At 35.0% G+C, this 18764-nt stretch overlaps 1 protein-coding gene across 4 annotated transcripts; it reads left to right on the top strand.

Annotated features, from left to right (window-relative positions):
- Positions 1 to 2645: 2645 nt before the first annotated feature.
- On the top strand, positions 2646 to 17240 carry LOC101248902 (protein TOPLESS-RELATED PROTEIN 2-like). 4 transcript variants are annotated; one of them, XM_004245865.5, is made up of 25 exons: positions 2646 to 3663; positions 4049 to 4228; positions 4320 to 4433; positions 4517 to 4675; positions 5020 to 5197; positions 5314 to 5440; positions 5539 to 5648; positions 5744 to 5882; positions 6071 to 6180; positions 7166 to 7235; positions 7321 to 7394; positions 7486 to 7581; positions 7709 to 7804; positions 7965 to 8092; positions 11349 to 11583; positions 11668 to 11832; positions 12198 to 12305; positions 12438 to 12584; positions 13110 to 13220; positions 13318 to 13500; positions 13662 to 13790; positions 14326 to 14421; positions 14663 to 14848; positions 15526 to 15695; positions 16777 to 17240. In XM_004245865.5, the coding sequence occupies exons 1-25, from the start codon at positions 3584 to 3586 to the stop codon at positions 16991 to 16993; spliced, it is 3408 nt and encodes a 1135-aa protein (XP_004245913.1). In that variant the 5' UTR covers positions 2646 to 3583; the 3' UTR covers positions 16994 to 17240. The 4 variants fall into 4 exon arrangements, with proteins under 4 accessions (XP_004245913.1, XP_010325597.1, XP_069144602.1 ...); XM_010327295.4 differs by having other exon boundaries at positions 2668 to 3663; positions 16774 to 17240; XM_069288501.1 differs by having other exon boundaries at positions 2688 to 3663; positions 5314 to 5434.
- The last annotated feature ends 1524 nt before the right edge of the window (positions 17241 to 18764 follow it).

The following is an 18764-nucleotide window of genomic DNA, read 5'->3' as shown; positions in this document are numbered from 1 at the left end:
GTAAATAAAGATTAATCTCGAACAAGTTAATGCCTCAACATTAAAATAGCTCCACTTAAACCATAAATTTGAAAATTTTTTTTATAAAAATTGACGATTATAGTAGAAAAATTAAATTAAAAATTTCATATTTGAATCCATGTGAACAAGGATAGAACTAGCTTGACTGCTTGAAGCTAGGAATTCATTCTTTTGGCAAAAATATACTATTATATGATTATATTTTATATCTTATTAAAATCTTCTTTAATAATTTTATGCATATTATTTTCTAATTTTGAACTCTCTCGATAAAATTTTTATGTATAAATATAAATACAAGTAAAAAATAAAATCTATTTTTTTTTACAAAAAAGCAACATAAATGTAGGGCCAGGTGCATTGTTTACACCATTTAATTTTTTACTCCACTAGGAAAACTTTTTATATATATTATATATATATATTATATATATATATATATATATATCCTTTGATTCCCACTTAATGAAAAAGTTGGAATACGGAAAAGGCAAGGAAAGTGCTAAAAGGAGATAAATTTTGCCACTTTCCACTTTTGATTTTTCTTCCTAGTTTAACTTCAACAAAAATTATAGTATTTATATAAATAAAAAATTACTATAGTGGTGAAAGGAAATAAATTCATATTTTATTATAGAAAACTATAGAAGTGCATTATTGGATCCCTAAGAAACAATGAATCATTAGATAAAAGGCAAAATTACATAAATTACTTTTTTCTTCTTCATAATTCCAATTATTTTAAAAAAATATCTAAAATTTCTTATTTCTTTGATGTATTTGAATCAGTATTTCATGTATCCGAGCTAGTTTTTAATATATTCGAGTTACATATTAATGTATCCGAGTCAATATTTAATGTATCTGAATTACATATTAATGTATCTAAGCCAATATTTAATGTATTTGAGGTACATATAAATGTAACCTAGCTACATCTTAATGTATCCGAACTTCAATTATTGTGCCCGACTTTGTAAGTTTTTAAGGTGTCAATGTAATTAGAAACTTATTAAGAATAGAATGTAATTTTATATTAAAACTATGAAATTAATGTTGTACCCCTAAGAAGTAAAGAAGTGATTCAAATTAGATTTAAGTACATATTCAAATTTGATAGGATTTTAATATAAATATCAGATAAATTAAAAATATATTTAAATAATAAAATCATCCTTCTTTAATTTTTTTAAATAAAAATAGAAACAAATTAAATTTAACCTCAATTTATCTGAGGTGAATCATCCACATGCTTTATATATCCTATATTTTATAAATTTTTTATTTTAAATCAAACATCTACTGGTAAAATAATAAAATATATTTAGTTTTTCATTAATCTCTTGTTTCTAATTTTTTTTTATATAATTTGCCATTATAAATGTTGATACATCTTATTCATCAACCACTAATCCTAATGACATGTTAAAGGTTTAATTCAACCTCTATACTTTTTAAAAGTGCTATAACTTCTTCTTTTTTTTTTTATAACATTCTATAAGAGGAGGATTACTTCTAATAGTGGAGAACTTGATACGATTTTCGTAAAAGAAAAATTATAAAATATATATATGAAACATTATTTTTCAATTATTGATAAACGTATACTCATTATAAAAACAAAGGATTAAACAATTATCACATCAAAAGGACGTGACTTAATTATGAGGGCAGCTTGATTGAAAAAGTTAAATCAATTTTTTTTTTTTTTGGTGTTTGCTTAGCTATCCAAAGAAAAAAATAAAACAAAAAAATTTACTCAATCTCAAGCTTCAATTTATATGACTTATTTTTGTAATTAATTCGAAAAGAAAAAAACAATAAAGTATTCATTTTATCTATGATGAGATGATTTATAATTACGAAAATATTTATAACATATTTTAAAAGTTTTTTTTTATTTTTAAAATGGGTCAATAAGTTATATACCTATAACTAATATTAGATTAGTAACTAACATTTAAAAGAAAGAAAATCGAGCTATTCAAATGAAAAAAAACTACCAATGACTACGTTTGAAACTTCAATACAATCATTCGGTACTAACTTATTGCAACAACTTTTATTCGCTTCATTCGCTCTTATTCAGTAACGATTCTTCATTCTTCAGATAATCACGCGAGAAAGCTCTAAAATTTCATTCAGCTCAGGTCTTTAAATTCGGTCAAATCACAATCACATAAAATTTGGGATAGAAGGTAAAATGACGCTGGTTTATTTATTTATTAAACTACATTTCCAAGTCAAATTACATCACATCGACGAATCAAAGACGACTTAACAGGGGCAGAACCACCTTTGTAAGAAGGGGATTCATCCGAACCTCCTTTGGCGGTAAATTATATTATCTAGCCATAGTTGAAATAATTTTATATGTATATGTAATAGTTGTTGACTCCCCTTCAGCTACTTTACGTGTCTATTTCTATAAGTTTTAAATCCCTCTGCTACTTAGTTTACCAACTTTTTCAATTATATCCAATCACTACCCAATTACAATCAGACACATGTATACTGTGACATTCTCTATCCTCAACATGCTGTCATTTTATCAATCTGCAAAGAATTTGAGATCACTCATGTGTTTTTTCAGAAAAATAATGTCATAAACCCAACAAAACCCCACCCACCCCTAATATAAAAAGCAAGAATGAGCACAAAAAAATGGAACACATGCTATAAATATATATATAGAAAGAGAAAGGAAAAGAGTGAATACAAAGAAGGGGAAAGAAAGAGAAGTAGGAGTAGTGGGTGGTTGTCTGCAGAAGAAAAAAAAGAGGAAAAAAAGGAAGTCCCTTTCAGTATTTAGTCCTCTCTTCTACAGAGGAAACAGAAAAAAAAAACCCTAGCTTTTGCTTAAAAATCATGTGGGGGTTGTCATAAACAAGTAAAGTAGCCTCTAACTCTTCAACATATGCATTCTTGTTAAGATATTTTATGTACCCAGATCTGAAAAGAGTCCTTTTTTGCTCTCATTGTTGTTGGATTTTGAGAAAAATGAGTTCTTTAAAGGAAAACTGGAGTGGGGTTGTTTGTTTAATGTCTGTGTAGCTTAAAGATTGGATTTTTATGACTCTGTGTTAGGAATTTGAGGTTTTGGGGGTTATTTGGAGGAGCTCATTTTCCAAGGAAGTATTGGGGTTTGTTCTTGTGGTGGTTTAATTGGGGTTTGGGGGTGGCATCTTCTTGGGATTTGAATTGGATGCATTGATTTGAGAGGTTCTTTTTTTGCATTGCTCTTTGGTGGCGAAGGAAGTATTGGCTTTTCTGTTTGATGTGTATGGTCTGGAAGTTAAAAGAGCAAGGATTGAAGTGATTTTGTTGGAATCCCTGGTGTTGTTACATTGTGTTTTCAGCTAATAACAGTTATTGTTGCTGGAACATTGTGAAAAGTTTGAGCATTTTCTTAGTTGTTGGGGAAGTGATCTAGATTAAGTAGTTGATTACTTGGAGCAAAGGAGCTCCATTGGTGGAAAATTTGGTCACTTTTTCTCTGCTTTTGCTAATTAACATCCAAATATTTGCACTGGAGTGGCTAGGAGTTCCTGGAGCTGTCACCATGTCTTCCTTGAGTAGGGAACTGGTTTTCTTAATCCTCCAGTTTTTGGATGAAGAGAAGTTCAAAGAAACAGTTCATAAGTAAGTTTCTCTCTATTAACCCTTTTATCATTTAAATCAAATGCCAATATAATTTAGTGAATGAAATGTGATGTAGTATTCTAAATTGTTTTTCTCCTTTCGTATCTCATTTCGATTAGACCCGTTGAATGATGTAGCAAACTGATCACCTTGAGTCAGATTTAGATTTTCCTTGTTTAAGGAATTTTCAGCTTACTGCTGAAATCTTATGATTGTTTCCTTTTGGGTTATTTGTTTGTTCTCTCTCTCATTTCATCATTTAGCTAGAGTCGAGAGAGCAAGTATATGATATAACTCTTAACTCTTAAGGGGGTTGTAATGTTAATTCTCTATTTCTCTTCTCATGTTCCATTATATCATGAAATTGCATGAATATTAACTTTAGGTTGGAGCAAGAATCTGGTTTCTTCTTCAACATGAAATACTTTGAGGAACAAGTGCAAGCTGGTGAATGGGATGAAGTTGAGCGATACCTTAGTGGGTTCACAAAGGTTGAAGACAACCGCTATTCAATGAAGATCTTCTTTGAAATAAGAAAGCAAAAATATCTTGAAGCTCTTGACAAGTGAGTTCAAATGTCATTCACCGTTGAATCGTTCCATAAGTTTCAGCAGCACCTCTAATCACTTGGTTGGTTTCTGAAATATATCTGCCAGGCACGATCGAGTAAAAGCAGTTGAAATTCTTGTGAAGGACCTTAAGGTTTTTGCTTCTTTTAATGAAGATCTCTTCAAAGAGATCACCCAGTTATTGACTCTTGACAATTTTAGGTATTAAATTTTGGCTTGAAGTGTGATGTGTACTCTCTTTACTTTTGTTGATGATTAAATGAAAATCTTTTTTGTATCCCTAGGCAGAACGAGCAGCTCTCCAAATATGGGGATACAAAGTCGGCGAGAAACATTATGCTGGTAGAACTAAAAAAGCTTATCGAGGCAAACCCTCTGTTCCGTGACAAGTTAGCTTTTCCCTCTTTCAAAGCTTCACGACTGCGGACATTGATTAATCAAAGGTTCTATGCTAAAGCTTGCTTCATACCTTGTATTTAATCCATTGAGGTTATCTATCTGGGGATGTTTAATGCTTCTTATACTTCCATAATATGCAAAAGAGATTCGGCATGATATTATCTACCATCAACCATTTAAAGATTACCTCAAATTAGAAGTGCCGATCAAGTTTGAATCAATTCTTAGCGAAGCAATGCCTTGGGGGGCCTATTAGTCCGCTACACTACTAATGATAATATTTATTGCTGTTAGCTGCTGATAAATTTAATGATGAGATCAACCCCCTTCTGTGATGATCTGATTTTCTTGTACGACATTATTAAGTTTTGTGTCATTTGAATTTCAGTCTTAACTGGCAGCATCAGCTATGCAAGAATCCACGTCCAAATCCTGATATTAAAACACTTTTTACTGATCATACTTGTGCTTCTAGCAATGGAACTCGGCCTCCTCCTCCTGTAAATACGCCTCTTGCTGGACCAGTTCCAAAGCCTGGGGCATTTCCTCCACTTGGAGCACACAGTGTGAGTAGAGTTCATTAAACATGTTATTCCCTTAAAAACGAAACCTCTTACTTATCTGCTAAACTATTTGCTATGTTCCATGTGGTATCTCAGTTATTTTAGTTTTCTTATTACAGCCATTCCAACCAGTTGTTTCACCTTCACCAAGTGCCATCGCAGGGTGGATGTCAAGTGCAAACACTTCTATGTCTCACACTGCTGTTGCTCCTGGTCCCCCTGGACTCGTGCAGGCTCCTGGTGCTGGTCTGTTATATTATTATTGGTTTGGAAGAAATTATGGTTGCATTTCCAGAAAGTTGGGATTTTTCTTGAACTAAAGTTGTCTACTGTAATGTCATCAGCTGGCTTTCTAAAACATCCAAGAGCTAACCCAGGCGGTCCTGGAATGGACTTTCAAATGGCCGAATCAGAGCATTTGATGAAACGAATGCGTGCTGGTCAATCTGATGAGGTGAGATTAAAGTAAGATGGAAATAGCAAGTTTGTGAGATTACTTCACTGGATTGATTAACCAGACAAGCAAACACATTTTTTTTAATTCTCCAGGTATCCTTTTCTGGTTCAACTCATCCTCCCAATATGTATTCACCGGATGACCTTCCCAAAACTGTTGTGCGGAATCTTAGCCAAGGATCTAACGTTATGAGCATGGATTTCCATCCACAACAACAGACTGTTCTTCTAGGTTGATTCTGATTGGCCCTCTATAGTTAGTTAATTATGATTGGGTGTTTATGTGCATATTCCTTTTCGAAATTGCGATATATCATTTGAGTATTTTGTAAGTTAGACCCATGGATGGGTAGGGGGCATTGTGTGCTTTTCAATTTCTGTTGGTCCTAATTTCCACCTTTTCCTTGTACCACCATGTAGTGGGTACCAATGTTGGTGACATTAGCATTTGGGAAGTTGGATCTCGAGAACGGTTAGCGCATAAGTCCTTCAAGGTTTGGGATATATCTGCATGCTCAATGCCATTCCAGGTGAGAATTTCTTTCGGTTTTTGAATTCTAATATTGCTTCTTTGATCCCCCCAGTTAGTGAAACAACTTTTGTTTCCAGTCCATCATTAAGTGGACGTTTGGACATTAAAATTGTGAAATTGGAAAAAGTTGAAATTGGAATTTGGAATTTGGAAATTGGAGTTGTTTCGACATGAATACTAATCGGAATTGTTTTTGAATTTATGCGAGTGATTTGGAGTGAAGATTGTGAAAACAACATTTGGGAGATTTTTGAATTCAGTAAAATTGTAACTATTCTATGTCCAAACAGTTTCCTGGAAAATAAAGTGGAAAATGGTCATGGCCAAATGGGCACTTAAGTGTGAATTTTTGTCCCATATTGAGATGCCAAACAATTCAGTGTTGTACTGCATATTATTTGATCTTGGCATACTATCGTTCAGTGAAGTGTGAACCACCTTACTTCACAGTTCACACATCAACATCTTTTTAGCAAATCAGAATACACCCCAACCCAATAAACAAGCTCCAAAAACCCTCTTTTCTTATTTTTTCAGTTTTTTAATAGGTTTCACTATATTCAGGATTGGAAAGAGTGTGTCTATATTACTCCTTCCGTTCATTTTTACTTGTCACTGTTTAGGCACACCCATTAAGAAAACAATTATTGGTATATATCCCTATTAAATGATGTTTGGTTTTAAGTCTTGAAAAATGATTTGAAGAATAAGTATTTAATGTTGAGGGTAAAACATGGAAAAAAAAGAATTGCCTTTTCTTGTTATGTCAAAAATGGCTAGTAAAAATGAAAATCTATTTTAGGAGCAAGTGACTAGTAAAAGTGAACGGTCGTTATTAAAAAAAACTAGTAAAAGTGAACAGTAGGAGTAAGTCATATTTCCTTAATTTAGCATATTTCAAATTTCTCCCCTCTTCTTTGGGTTAACCTGTAAGATTCACTTTTGCCTCCCTAATTAACATGCTTTGGTTGCTTATCATTCAGTCAGCTTTGGTCAAAGATGCCACGGTATCAGTCAATCGATGCGTGTGGGGTCCAGATGGTTCTATACTTGGTAAGATGGTCTTTTATTGGTTCACTTTTTATTTTCTGTGATAAGTTTTTGCAGCTTTAGGATTTTGTCATTTTGCTTTTTTTAGGTGTTGCCTTTTCAAAGCACATTGTTCAAATATACACATACAGCCCAGCGGGAGAATTGAGACAGCATCTAGAAGTAAGCCATGCAGAGAAACTCTCTTTATCTCACACCCTCATATCAATAATTACAGAAATTTATTAACTCTTCATATTCTTTTATGTTATAGATTGATGCTCATGCTGGTGGTGTTAATGATATTGCATTTTCCCACCCTAATAAGCAACTCTGTGTAGTGACGTGTGGGGATGACAAGACAATCAAGGTAATCTCTTTGACATGATAACATAATATTGGTGTTATGCTTTCCTTTAGTTAAAAAACAGAAGAAAGCTGTTGGTATGGGCGTATGGTAGGATTTATTTTCTTCATTATTTGCTTTCTTATAACAGGTCTGGGATGCAGTAAGTGGTCGTAGAGAACATATGTTTGAGGGGCATGAAGCTCCTGTATATTCTGTCTGCCCTCACTACAAAGAGAGTATCCAGGTTAACCAATTGCATTCTGTGGTTACTTTTCTCTCAATATCGACTTTTGGGCTGCTAAACTTTTTTCATGGGGCTTCTTTGAGGGGCAAGAAAGCCATGTTCTAATTTTATTATATTGTGTTTGAAAAAGAAGAGTATTTTCTGAATTTGTATTTTGCAGTTTATTTTCTCTACGGCTATTGATGGTAAAATTAAAGCTTGGCTTTATGATGGCATGGGATCAAGAGTAGATTATGATGCTCCTGGTCTTTGGTGCACAACAATGGCATATAGTGCCGATGGAACCAGGTTGGTCCAAAAGCCGATACAATTCAATCTTTGTTTAGTAAGTGGCCTTTATTTGTTCAAACAAGGAAGCTTTGACTATTTTTATGCAATGCATGTAATCTTACTTTTCTTTCTTCGATAAGATCTTATCCTAGTGATGCAAATTTTGGTTTTACATTTTTCTCTATCCTTGTATCAAGCTAAAATAGTATGATTCTAAATCTACTAGCTTCTTTATCTTCAAATTTCAGAGAACACATTCTATTCTTGTTTTTTTTGTGTTATCTTTCTGCACTTTCTTTCAAGTGGATTGTGTATATTATGCATTCAGCATGTCATTCCAAAAACCCGAAAGCACAAAAATATTAACTAGTCTGGACAAGTTTTCTACCCCATCTTATAAAAAAGGTCTATGGACAGGTTTCTCCTGCCATTGGAGCACCTATGACTCTTTTTAGCGAGTCACCCAAAAATACTTACTGGAGTAGTGAATCCTCCCGTCTTGTGTGCTCAGCTTTCGTCCAGTCCAACTCAATGAACTCCTTGAGTTGAGTTACATAAGCTGGATCATCCAGAAATTTGATGCTCAATTAATTGATGGTTTAAATCTTCCCATTCCGTTTCACACATAAATCATCTTAGAATATGCTGGTGCCTATTTTCTGTTGATTAACTTGTGTCAATTGGGATTTTATGAGACCCAACCGACCAAGACCAACAACTGTAGAAGGTGATCTACTATCCCAGATAGATTTCCAACTTATAAGGTCACTATATAGGTTGTTAAATACAGGACGACAACAATTTACAACCAGTTTACAATAATATTTTCCATCCTCCAGGTGTTTCCATCTTATTGAGTCATTCATTTACTATTTTATACGCAGAGCTGCTAGCTATTTTAACAATTGGGCTGATCTGTGTATGTCTCAATTTTCAAAGTTCCCACCGAAAGGTAGGTTTCATCCAGATTGAGATGAATTGGGCTACTTTCTCTTCAGTATTAAGAGCAAAACTGAACAGTTTAGCGATGTATGACCAACCCAAGCATCATGCCAAAATCTTAATTTCATCCACTTTTCGTGCTGAGAATTGGAAGTTTAAGAACATCCTTCCATAGGTTCCTAATGCTCTTCCAAACTGCAGCACCAAGGTTTAAGAACTCCAATAAAGTAGAGTGATATTTTTAGACTCCACCAAGTATCTGGTTTCACTTAAATAAAATGATCTTATTATACCGTCTTTGACTTTTGTATACCGAAACCTCTCACTTTCTTTGGTAGTATTGCTGGACTCTTTTGTTTAATGGAAGTGTATCTTTGTCCATGTTCCTTCTAAACTTTTACGTCTTCTCTTAAGTTCAACAGGTAATGGGCAAAGAGACATGACATATGTTGGTTGCTATCTAGAACCCAATGTGGACAATTCTTCCCCAAAATGAGTGATATTGTCTCGTTCGCCTTGAATATCTTTTTCCACCCTATCAAGTCCTCCCTGCCATATAATCCCATCCTTGTGTTTAGTCCAAAGGGGATGCATGCTAAGTGGTAGGGAAGGAACCATCTCCGTAACCTTTAATTGCTGCTAACTAATGAAAGTTTTTCACCTGGCATAGACGAAAAAACATTAGGTGATTTCTCCTTACCTGCTTAGACTTGGTGGGAGGTAATAGGTACCCGTTGAATAGTCTAGGTGTGCACAAGCTGGCCTGGACACCACCTTTACATAAGAACTGTTCTGTTCGCCATTTATGGGGATAAGGATGGCTCTATGTCAGATTTATAGTCTACCTAGAATTTTCCTCAAATAAACCAACAGTACAATGCTTAGATGCTTAATTGCCTAATGCCTACTCTAGGTTGACTTCATCAAGAAAAACATCACAAAATATGAGCCATCAGCATAAAGCATGAGAAATATATGTACAGACTTGTTGCTATCAGTGCTGGCTGAAAAAAAGAAGTAATTATAATATGTGCCTAGCAGGGCTTGAACACACAACCTTAAGGAGTTTTTGCAACCCCTTAACCACTAGACTAAACCCTTTACTTGTATCAAGAGGTGTCAATACCAATATATATATTTATCAAACCAAAATTTGACCCCTACCTACAATGTAATTATCTGGCGAAGGGGTGTCGCTTGACACCCCTTTTGCCAAGGTGGGTCCGCCCCTGCCTTTGTTCAGCTAAGCCATATATAGTATTGTTTATTCAGACCTTACTACTGGCTGTGACCTGCCTTGTTGGTCAAGTTCAATTCATTTTGTGTCCAAAAAGTTTGCATAATCTAACCATCTTGCCCAGATTTTTTCAACTGAGGATACGTCCGAGCAGTCTATCTTAGTCTTTTGCAAACAGAAATGCCAGCTCCCTATGTTTGAGTCAATAGTTCAATACTTGTCCATTTTTTCTGCTGTTAAGTCTGCTATCTGCGTGCACTCCAACTAATAAAATATAGCTTCTTTTGGTAGATGTTAACAAAAAATTGCGTTTACCTGCCATAATTCGTATTGAACTCAATCATCTTTAATTCCTTTGCTGTTTGTGATTTCATTGGTGTTCCTCCTTTTATCTCTAATTTCGGTTTCTTTATTGAAAGACATGATTAAATATATAAAAGTATCTCTCTAGCTTATGTTGGTGGATATGATCACACACTTCAAACATGGCAGTAGAGATCTCATGGTCATTCATTATCAAAGAGAAGCTCCACGTGCTTGACTCGTGAAAAAGAATAAGCCGCACTTAAGATGGTGCATTGAAAGACATTATGTAATAAATTTGGTGTGCTTTCTCTAATAAATTAACTTTTAAATGAGATGGTCACACACTTCAATATCATATATTATTTTCTTAATTCATACATACTCCTGGTAGAGTGATCCCTATAGTAGATTTTCCACAGCTCTTTTCAAATTCCTAAGAATTTTAGGAAGTCCCTTCTTCAATACTCTTATCAAACATGCCAATGCCCCAAAAAAATGAAGAAGGGCTTAAGTTATGTGCACCCCCAAGGCAAAACTTGAAGCCATCGGAGGAGGACTCGCTAGGGTGAGTTTTATACTCAAAGGTGTCATGATAGAACATATGACTGCAATAGTGAATGAGTGAATGATGCTTATTGAAGGTAGAAAAATGAATAGTAAAAAGGCCTTCAGGATTTTATGATAAATGTCTGAAACGAGACACTTTTTTGAGAAAGATCTCTGAAACAAGAGAAACTTGTTTGCGTTTGATTTTTTATAGTCATTCTTAACCTTTCCACCTTCTTTCAGACTTTTCTCTTGTGGGACAAGTAAAGAAGGCGAATCCCACCTTGTAGAGTGGAATGAGAGTGAAGGAGCAATCAAGAGGACATTCTCTGGCTTTAGAAAGCGTTCATTAGGTGTTGTGCAGTTTGATACTACGAGAAATCGTTTCTTGGCTGCGGGTGATGAGTTCCAGATAAAGTTTTGGGAAATGGATAATACCAACATGCTTACAGCTACTGATGGCGATGGTGGATTGCCTGTAAGTATTGCTGTTACTTGAATTCATTTGTTTGATTGACATTATTGAAACTGAGAATTCTTGAAAACCAATATTTCTTTTCAGGCTAGTCCTAGACTAAGATTCAATAAGGAAGGCTCATTGCTGGCTGTCACGACGAGTGATAACGGAATCAAGGTTCTGGCAAATACTGATGGACAGCGAATGCTGAGGATGCTGGAGAGCAGGGCATTTGAGGGTTCTCGTGCGCTTTCTGATGTCAATGTTAAGGTAATATTGATCCTCATTTGGGGAGTTATGGTTTCTTTGCAACTCAAGGCCTTTAACGAATACCCTTCGGGGTGGCCCAGTGGTTTGGGTTTGGGATTCCATGTTGGAGGGTCTCAAGTTCAAAACCTCTTGCTAGCAAAAGCAAGGGGTTTGCCTTCTAGGTCGAGCTTGTTGCACCGGGATTGCCTGGTGCGGGTTACCTTTATTGCATAGAAACAGGGTTTTACCCAGTGCGCACCCAATGGGTAGTGGCTGCAGGTTTCCCTCATCATTAAAAAAAAGAAAAAAAGGGCCCTTAACTAATGTAATTGTCATATTCATACTTCCAGTATAATGGCTGTCTTTAATCTTGATGCACTTTGCAGCCACCAATTGCTGGTTCCTTGGGTCCAATTCCTAATATATCTGGCTCGGCACCTCAAATCATTGAACGTAGTGATAGAACTCAGCAATCAATGTCTATCGGCAATCTGGTATTTATCTGCCATGATCTCCCCCTCTCCCTCTTTATTACCTTTGACAGGGAAATGCATGGCGCTTCCTGATCTTGTCATTTGAAGTATGATTCTATTATATTTGAATTATCATGCTTGTCATATCAATAGGCCACCATGGAAAGCAGCAGAGGTCCCGATGTAAAACCTAGAATTGCAGAAAATATGGACAAGATTAAAAGCTGGAAATTCTCTGACATTGCTGACTCATCTCAACTTAAAACGCTAAAGTTGCCAGACCCTCTGTCAGCAAGCAAGGTTGTTATAAAACTTCGTCTACAGTTTTAGTTTCAATTGCTTGTGGTAGGTTCTCTTTTGAAGACTAAAGTTGGTGGCATCTTTTGTTATTATCCTTGTTGAATTAAATTGTGTGAGTACCTCATATAAAAGGTTTAGAAAAGACGATTTTATTTACTTGATTATATCTCGAATACACTCTCTCGTGTGGGGCTTTGATTCTTTTTTGCGGCCAAGTATTTGGAAACTCTGTTTTTGATGAAAGGTGGCAGGAAAACTTGGACTAGGTTCTCTGCTTGCTCTAATGCTATTGGATTGTTTGGCCACCTCATTTACAGCTTGTACTACAATCAGATATGCCAGTTTTTTATTTGCTTGATTAGATCTTTAACAACTCTTAATTATTCCTGGAGACTAGTGTAGAATCCCCTTCTGCATGTTTATGTCTTTCTTTGTTGGATATGAATCGTTGCTAGGCACAAAATGCTTCTTCGATTGGTAGTCTTTATCAGCAACCTAAAGACATCTAAATTATAATGATGGCAGGTACTGCGGCTGCTCTATACTAATTCTGGGCTTTCTGTGCTGGCACTCAGCTCTAATGCCATTCATAAGCTCTGGAAATGGCAGAGAAATGAGCGAAATCCATCTGGAAAGGTTAAGTTGGAGTATCCATATGGCTCACATCAAATTCTCACTAGTTTTTCTTGTCAGAAAATTCTGACTGGTTTGCTTTACTTAATTCTTTCTTCAGTCTTCTGCAGCAGTTGTTCCACAACTGTGGCAGCCAACAAATGGAGCACTCATGTCTAATGATGTCGGTGATGCGAAGTCAGCTGAAGATGCGGCTGCATGTATCGCTTTATCTAAAAATGATTCTTATGTCATGTCTGCTTCTGGTGGGAAGGTCTCCTTGTTTAACATGATGACCTTCAAGGTTTGTTGACCCTCTCCGGGAAAAAGGAGTGAACGATGATTTTGTCTAGTTCTTAAACTTGAAGTTTGTTAACATTTTTATCATTATGTACAAAGTTGACTTGACCCTTCTTTGACGATGATAAATTGGTGCATCTAAACTGACACATGAACTCTGGTTAGGTGATGACAACTTTCATGCCACCACCCCCTGCAGCCACCTATTTGGCATTTCATCCTCAAGATAACAATGTTATTGCTGTAGGAATGGAGGACTCCACTATCCAGATATATAATGTTAGGGTGGATGAGGTACTTTTTCCTATTTTATGTGTTGGTCCTAGATTGTACATGCCATTTTGAAGGAACAGTATTGCACTACTGCTTATTTGGATTGTCACTGTTTATTCTGGTACTGAAACTTAGTCTTGTAGCTTCTATGTTCTCCTCTTTATCCTTCTGTTTTTTTTTACAATGCTCATTAGCCATGTGTGTTGGGAATATCATGCTTGTCTAGCATTATCAATTAATTAAAACTGGAAGGAACTCGGAAGCGTGAAAATTTAGAACCTTTACTTATCCTTTATTCTTAGACAAATGGATGTTAATCATAACATTTCACAGTAACCAACCATGCTTTTACTCCTTGCCTCAAAGTAAACATACTTTTAAGGTCAGGAATATAGAGAACCATCGATATCAAGCGCAAGAGGCTTATTTAATTACATTTCTTTCAAGCCTTATGCTCATCAGCTTTATTTTTTATTTTCCTTATTCCCAGCTGTCCTTCCGAATTTTGTGGTGATGGATCTTTTCTGTTTGCTTCTTTATGATTTCACCGTCATAGGTCAAAATCAAGCTCAAGGGTCACCAGAAACGGATCACAGGCCTTGCTTTTTCACAGAGCTTGAATGTACTGGTATCTTCAGGTGCAGATGCACAGGCAAGCTGATGTTTTTTCTCCTCTTTGAATTTTGCGTCTCTTGTATTCATTTCCTTTTTCAAGGGACAGCACTGTTGGTACCTGTGGATTGCATTTATGCATGAATATTAGTTTGTCATCTTATACAGAGGGCAATTGTGCTTCCTTTGCAATTTAGTCACTTTGATGCTGTAGTAGAAATGTTGTATAATTTCAATGACATGCTAATAACAAAGTATTTGGTTCTTGTTCTGTGATGCAGCTATGTATCTGGAGTGTTGATGGCTGGGAAAAGAAAAAAGCAAGACCTATACAAGTGCCACCAGGTCACCAAGCTCCCTTAGTTGGAGAAACTAGAGTCCAATTCCATAATGACCAATCTCATATACTAGTAGTTCATGAAAGCCAAATTGGAATCTATGATACCCAACTTGAATGTCAACGTTCAGTAAGTCTTCACATTGATTTATTGTTAGATGCACATAGAATTTGTATTGATTGCACAGAAAGCAGGTTTTTTAGGTTTACTCCAGTTATCAGTATATAACATTCCCATCTCTTCACTTGTGATTGTACTGATTGCACATTTCTTGTTAGTTTGGGGTAAGTTTCCTGTGTTACAAAGGTATGCTGTTTGATATGATAGAAAATAAATCATTAAGTACTTGGAATCTATTATGCTTAGTTGCACAGACACTTCACTTTGATGCCGCACCCCATGTCAGATTCTCCATAAATACACTACTTTTAGCGAATCTGACACTCACGCATTGGCATTTTTGAAGAGTCCAAGCAACATTATGGCAATGCTAAACCAGAATTGCCGGGAACCAATGCAATTGTCTGTGTTCTTTGTGTTCCCATTATCAAAAGTAGTTGTTAATTCTTTTACCGTGTTGACATTCTTTGCTCTTCCTAGTTTCTATTTTCCTTACTTGCTGTGCATACTTTTGTAGTGTAGCTGCATATATATTTCTTGGCATGGCTCAACAAAAGAGAACTTTTATGTTGCGTATTTTATTATGAACACACTACATTCATTATCATGGCTTCAAAGTTACACTCTTTAGTTCCTTACTTTTCCTAGTCCAACTATTAAATGATTTAAGCGTTAATATGTTGCAGTGGTATCCAAGAGATTCACTTTCTGCTCCCATTTCAAGTGCTATATATTCATGTGATGGTCTGCTGATTTTTACTGGATTCTGTGATGGTGCAATCGGAATATTTGATGCAGACAGTCTCAGACTTCGATGTAGAATTGCACCCTCGGCTTACTTATCTTCAATTGGCAGGTAGTCATGCTTTCCTTGGATAGATTCATTGTTTATAAATGATGTATTGCACATGTTTTTTGCAATTGTGACAAATATGGGAGTTGAGTGTCTGTCTAGTGGGCTTTGATTTGCTCAAATGCTTCAAAATGAAGCTTGATGTGTTACCATGTCCTAGAGAGTTGATGGACTGTGTTGGATATACCTCTCTCCTCTTCCACAGTAGTACTGCAGGCTTCCATTATTGAAACAAGGGAAATTTGAGTGATTTAGTTAATAGAATCTTCATAAATGGAAGGACAAATTCAATTCAAACTGTAACCCAGCTCGGAGATCCTGATTTGACTTTTGCCAAGCCTAGGTCCAACCTTAACCATTCCCTCCCTGAAAACAGAATATCCGAAGAACACAGAAGTTCAATAGAGGAGCAAAGTGATCAACAGATAACTATGGTCCTTGGATAGTTTCCTATAGCAAGATTTATCAAACGTGTAAAACAGACTCTGAATAGTACCTGAACTATTCCAAGCAAACAAAGTGTTCATATTTCCATCTTTACATTGAATAACGTAATATAGTCTATACCTGAACTATTCCAAGCAAACAAAGTGTTCATATTTCTATCTTTACATTGAATAATGTAATATAGTCTATGATTCTAAATGCTGATGCCAGATCTTAAGTGATCTTTTGGAAACCTGCCTTTGTTTGGACGCCAACTTAGCTCTGGAAAATATATTACTCTAGAATCTAGAATGGTATGCGAGTGAGTGATACGGATAGTGATTTCTTGCATGCATGTGTTTGTTCAAAAGGAAAATGAAATTCTAAAAGAAAAAATGATCATTTTCCCCGTAAAATTTTTCACTATCTGGAGGACAATTTTGAAGGAAATTAACTTGCAAGAAAGTTCTTGACTGAATATAACACAATACGTTGCACAAAGTTAGCACTTGGATTTCTGCTTATATTTGGTGAAAGGGGGCACGGGCCTCTCTACATAGTGACTTGAAATAATGACATCCTCATTACGCCATCTGAATCCAGTGTTAAACGTTTCGTAGATGTTGCCAACTAATCTGTATTTCACTTGTTTAAGCAGCGGCAGCGGCGCTGCATTTCCTGTAGTGATAGCAGCACATCCATCTGATTCCCATCAATTTGCTCTTGGTATGAGTGATGGCACAGTGCATGTGATCGAGCCATCAGATGCAGAGCCCAAGTGGGGCGGTTCATCGTCTCAAGAAAATGGAGCTATGCCTTCTATTCCCTCAAGTTCTGCATTGAATAGTCAGCCATCAGAAACACCTTCAAGGTGATGATACATTCAACATGATGATAGAAAGATTATGGTGATCATACTGTTCTTTTTAGATCCTAATATTGTAAAGTTCTAAAAATAGCTTATTCTTTTCTATCTATTTTGACTATTCTTTTGGATAGAAGTTATTGTACATCTTTGATCAGCTGCATTTTGTAGCCAGGCCATTTTTTTTTTTAAAATTCTGTTTCTCAAATGTTTCATTGATAACTTAACTTGTTTTTATGCATCTGCAGTTATAATTCTCTCTGTTTTCTTACCTATATTCGATGTTTATATCAAGTCGAACGAATACATGATGTGTTCAAATATACTGTTGTTGTGGACATAGTTAATTAATCTACATTCTCATCCCCTTTGAAATCATTTATTAATGAGTAGAATGTAAATCCATATTTTCAGATGTGAAAAAAGGTTTGATCAATGGAAAATGTCTGACTCTCCAAAGCGTAACTACATCACATAAAGTAGGATAAAAGTAATAATTTTGAAATTTGTAGGTTTTGTAACTAAAACACAGAAACTCTTAGCCTCAAACATGTCATATTTTTTTAGGGTAACTTTTACACAAATAAAAAATTCATAATTGTATGCTATAACAAAGTTATTATAATTGCACTCCATAGCAAACATATAACTGTATAATTCGCTGGCCTAAATTGTATAGTTCGCTGGCTTCGCTATACATATACAATTGTACGATTTGCTGGCTAAATTGTATAATTCGCTGGCCTATTTCGCTGCAATTGTATAATTCACTGGTCTATTTCACTGCAATTGTATAATGCACAATTGTATAATTCGTTGCGTATTTCGCTGCAATATTTGTATAAAATTTGCTTTGCATACAATTGAATAGAAGATAAAATATTTGTATATTGTATAATTATAAGTGTATAGGAAGAAGAAGATATATGTTTTTCTCTCGCTTTATACAAAAACAGAAACATAATTTGTACACTTCTGTTGTATAAAGTAAGAGAAAATTGTATTTCACTGCAATTGTATAATTCACAATTGTATAATTCGTTGGCCTTTTTCGCTGCGATATTTGTGTAAAATTTGCATTTGTCTACAACTGAATCGAAGTAAAATGTTTGTAAATTGTATAATTAAGTGTATAACATGAAGATATATGTTTTTGCATGTGTATATACAATTTTCTCTTGCTTTATACAAAACAGAAACACAATTTATACACTTCTGTGTATAAAGCGAGAGAGGCGAGCAGAGGGAGAGTGGCGAGCGAGATTTTTGGGAGAGAGGCGACTAGCAAACTTTGGCAAACGTATGCTATGGAGCACAATTAAATCAAATCGTATCTACTCTATTTATTTTAAATTATTAGTTTGCTATTATATATAATTATCCCTTTTTTTAGGTGATTACAAAAGCCATTTCAGGTAAGTTAAATGAAAATTGTACAATAATCTGTTTCCAAATTCAGAAATGTGTCATCTCTTCTGAAGAAAAGACCAAGGGTATGTTTAGCATGGTGAAAAAACAATTTCCAACAAATATTTTTTAATTCTTTTCAAGTTCAATCAACTTATGAAAATCATTTTTTCTAGAAAAAAATATTTTTATATTAGAAGTAATTAAATTTCATAAATAACATTTCACGTTAATTATATTCCTCCGACTTTAAAACACCTAGATAATTAGGAGCACAAATCTTTTGTAACTTAATTTTGGACACTATGATATTATCACACAAATAGCTTCCCTCCATGCCTCCTATATCCTAACAAAAAGACAAACAAAAAAGA

Source organism: Solanum lycopersicum, chromosome 8, assembly GCF_036512215.1.
Source record: "Solanum lycopersicum chromosome 8, SLM_r2.1".
Lineage (NCBI taxonomy): Eukaryota > Viridiplantae > Streptophyta > Magnoliopsida > Solanales > Solanaceae > Solanum > Solanum lycopersicum.
The sequence above is the reverse complement of the archived record's forward strand: the minus strand, read 5'-3'. Positions and strand labels throughout refer to the sequence as shown.

Excerpts from the sequence above, each read along its gene's own strand:
- LOC101248902 (XM_010327295.4), top strand. The coding sequence starts at position 3,584 with ATGTCTTCCTTGAGTAGGGAACTGGTTTTCTTAATCCTCCAGTTTTTG. Across the intron at positions 4,434-4,516 it reads TTGACTCTTGACAATTTTAG|GCAGAACGAGCAGCTCTCCA; the intron begins GTATTAAATTTT and ends TTGTATCCCTAG. Across the intron at positions 7,582-7,708 it reads GGGATGACAAGACAATCAAG|GTCTGGGATGCAGTAAGTGG; the intron begins GTAATCTCTTTG and ends TTCTTATAACAG.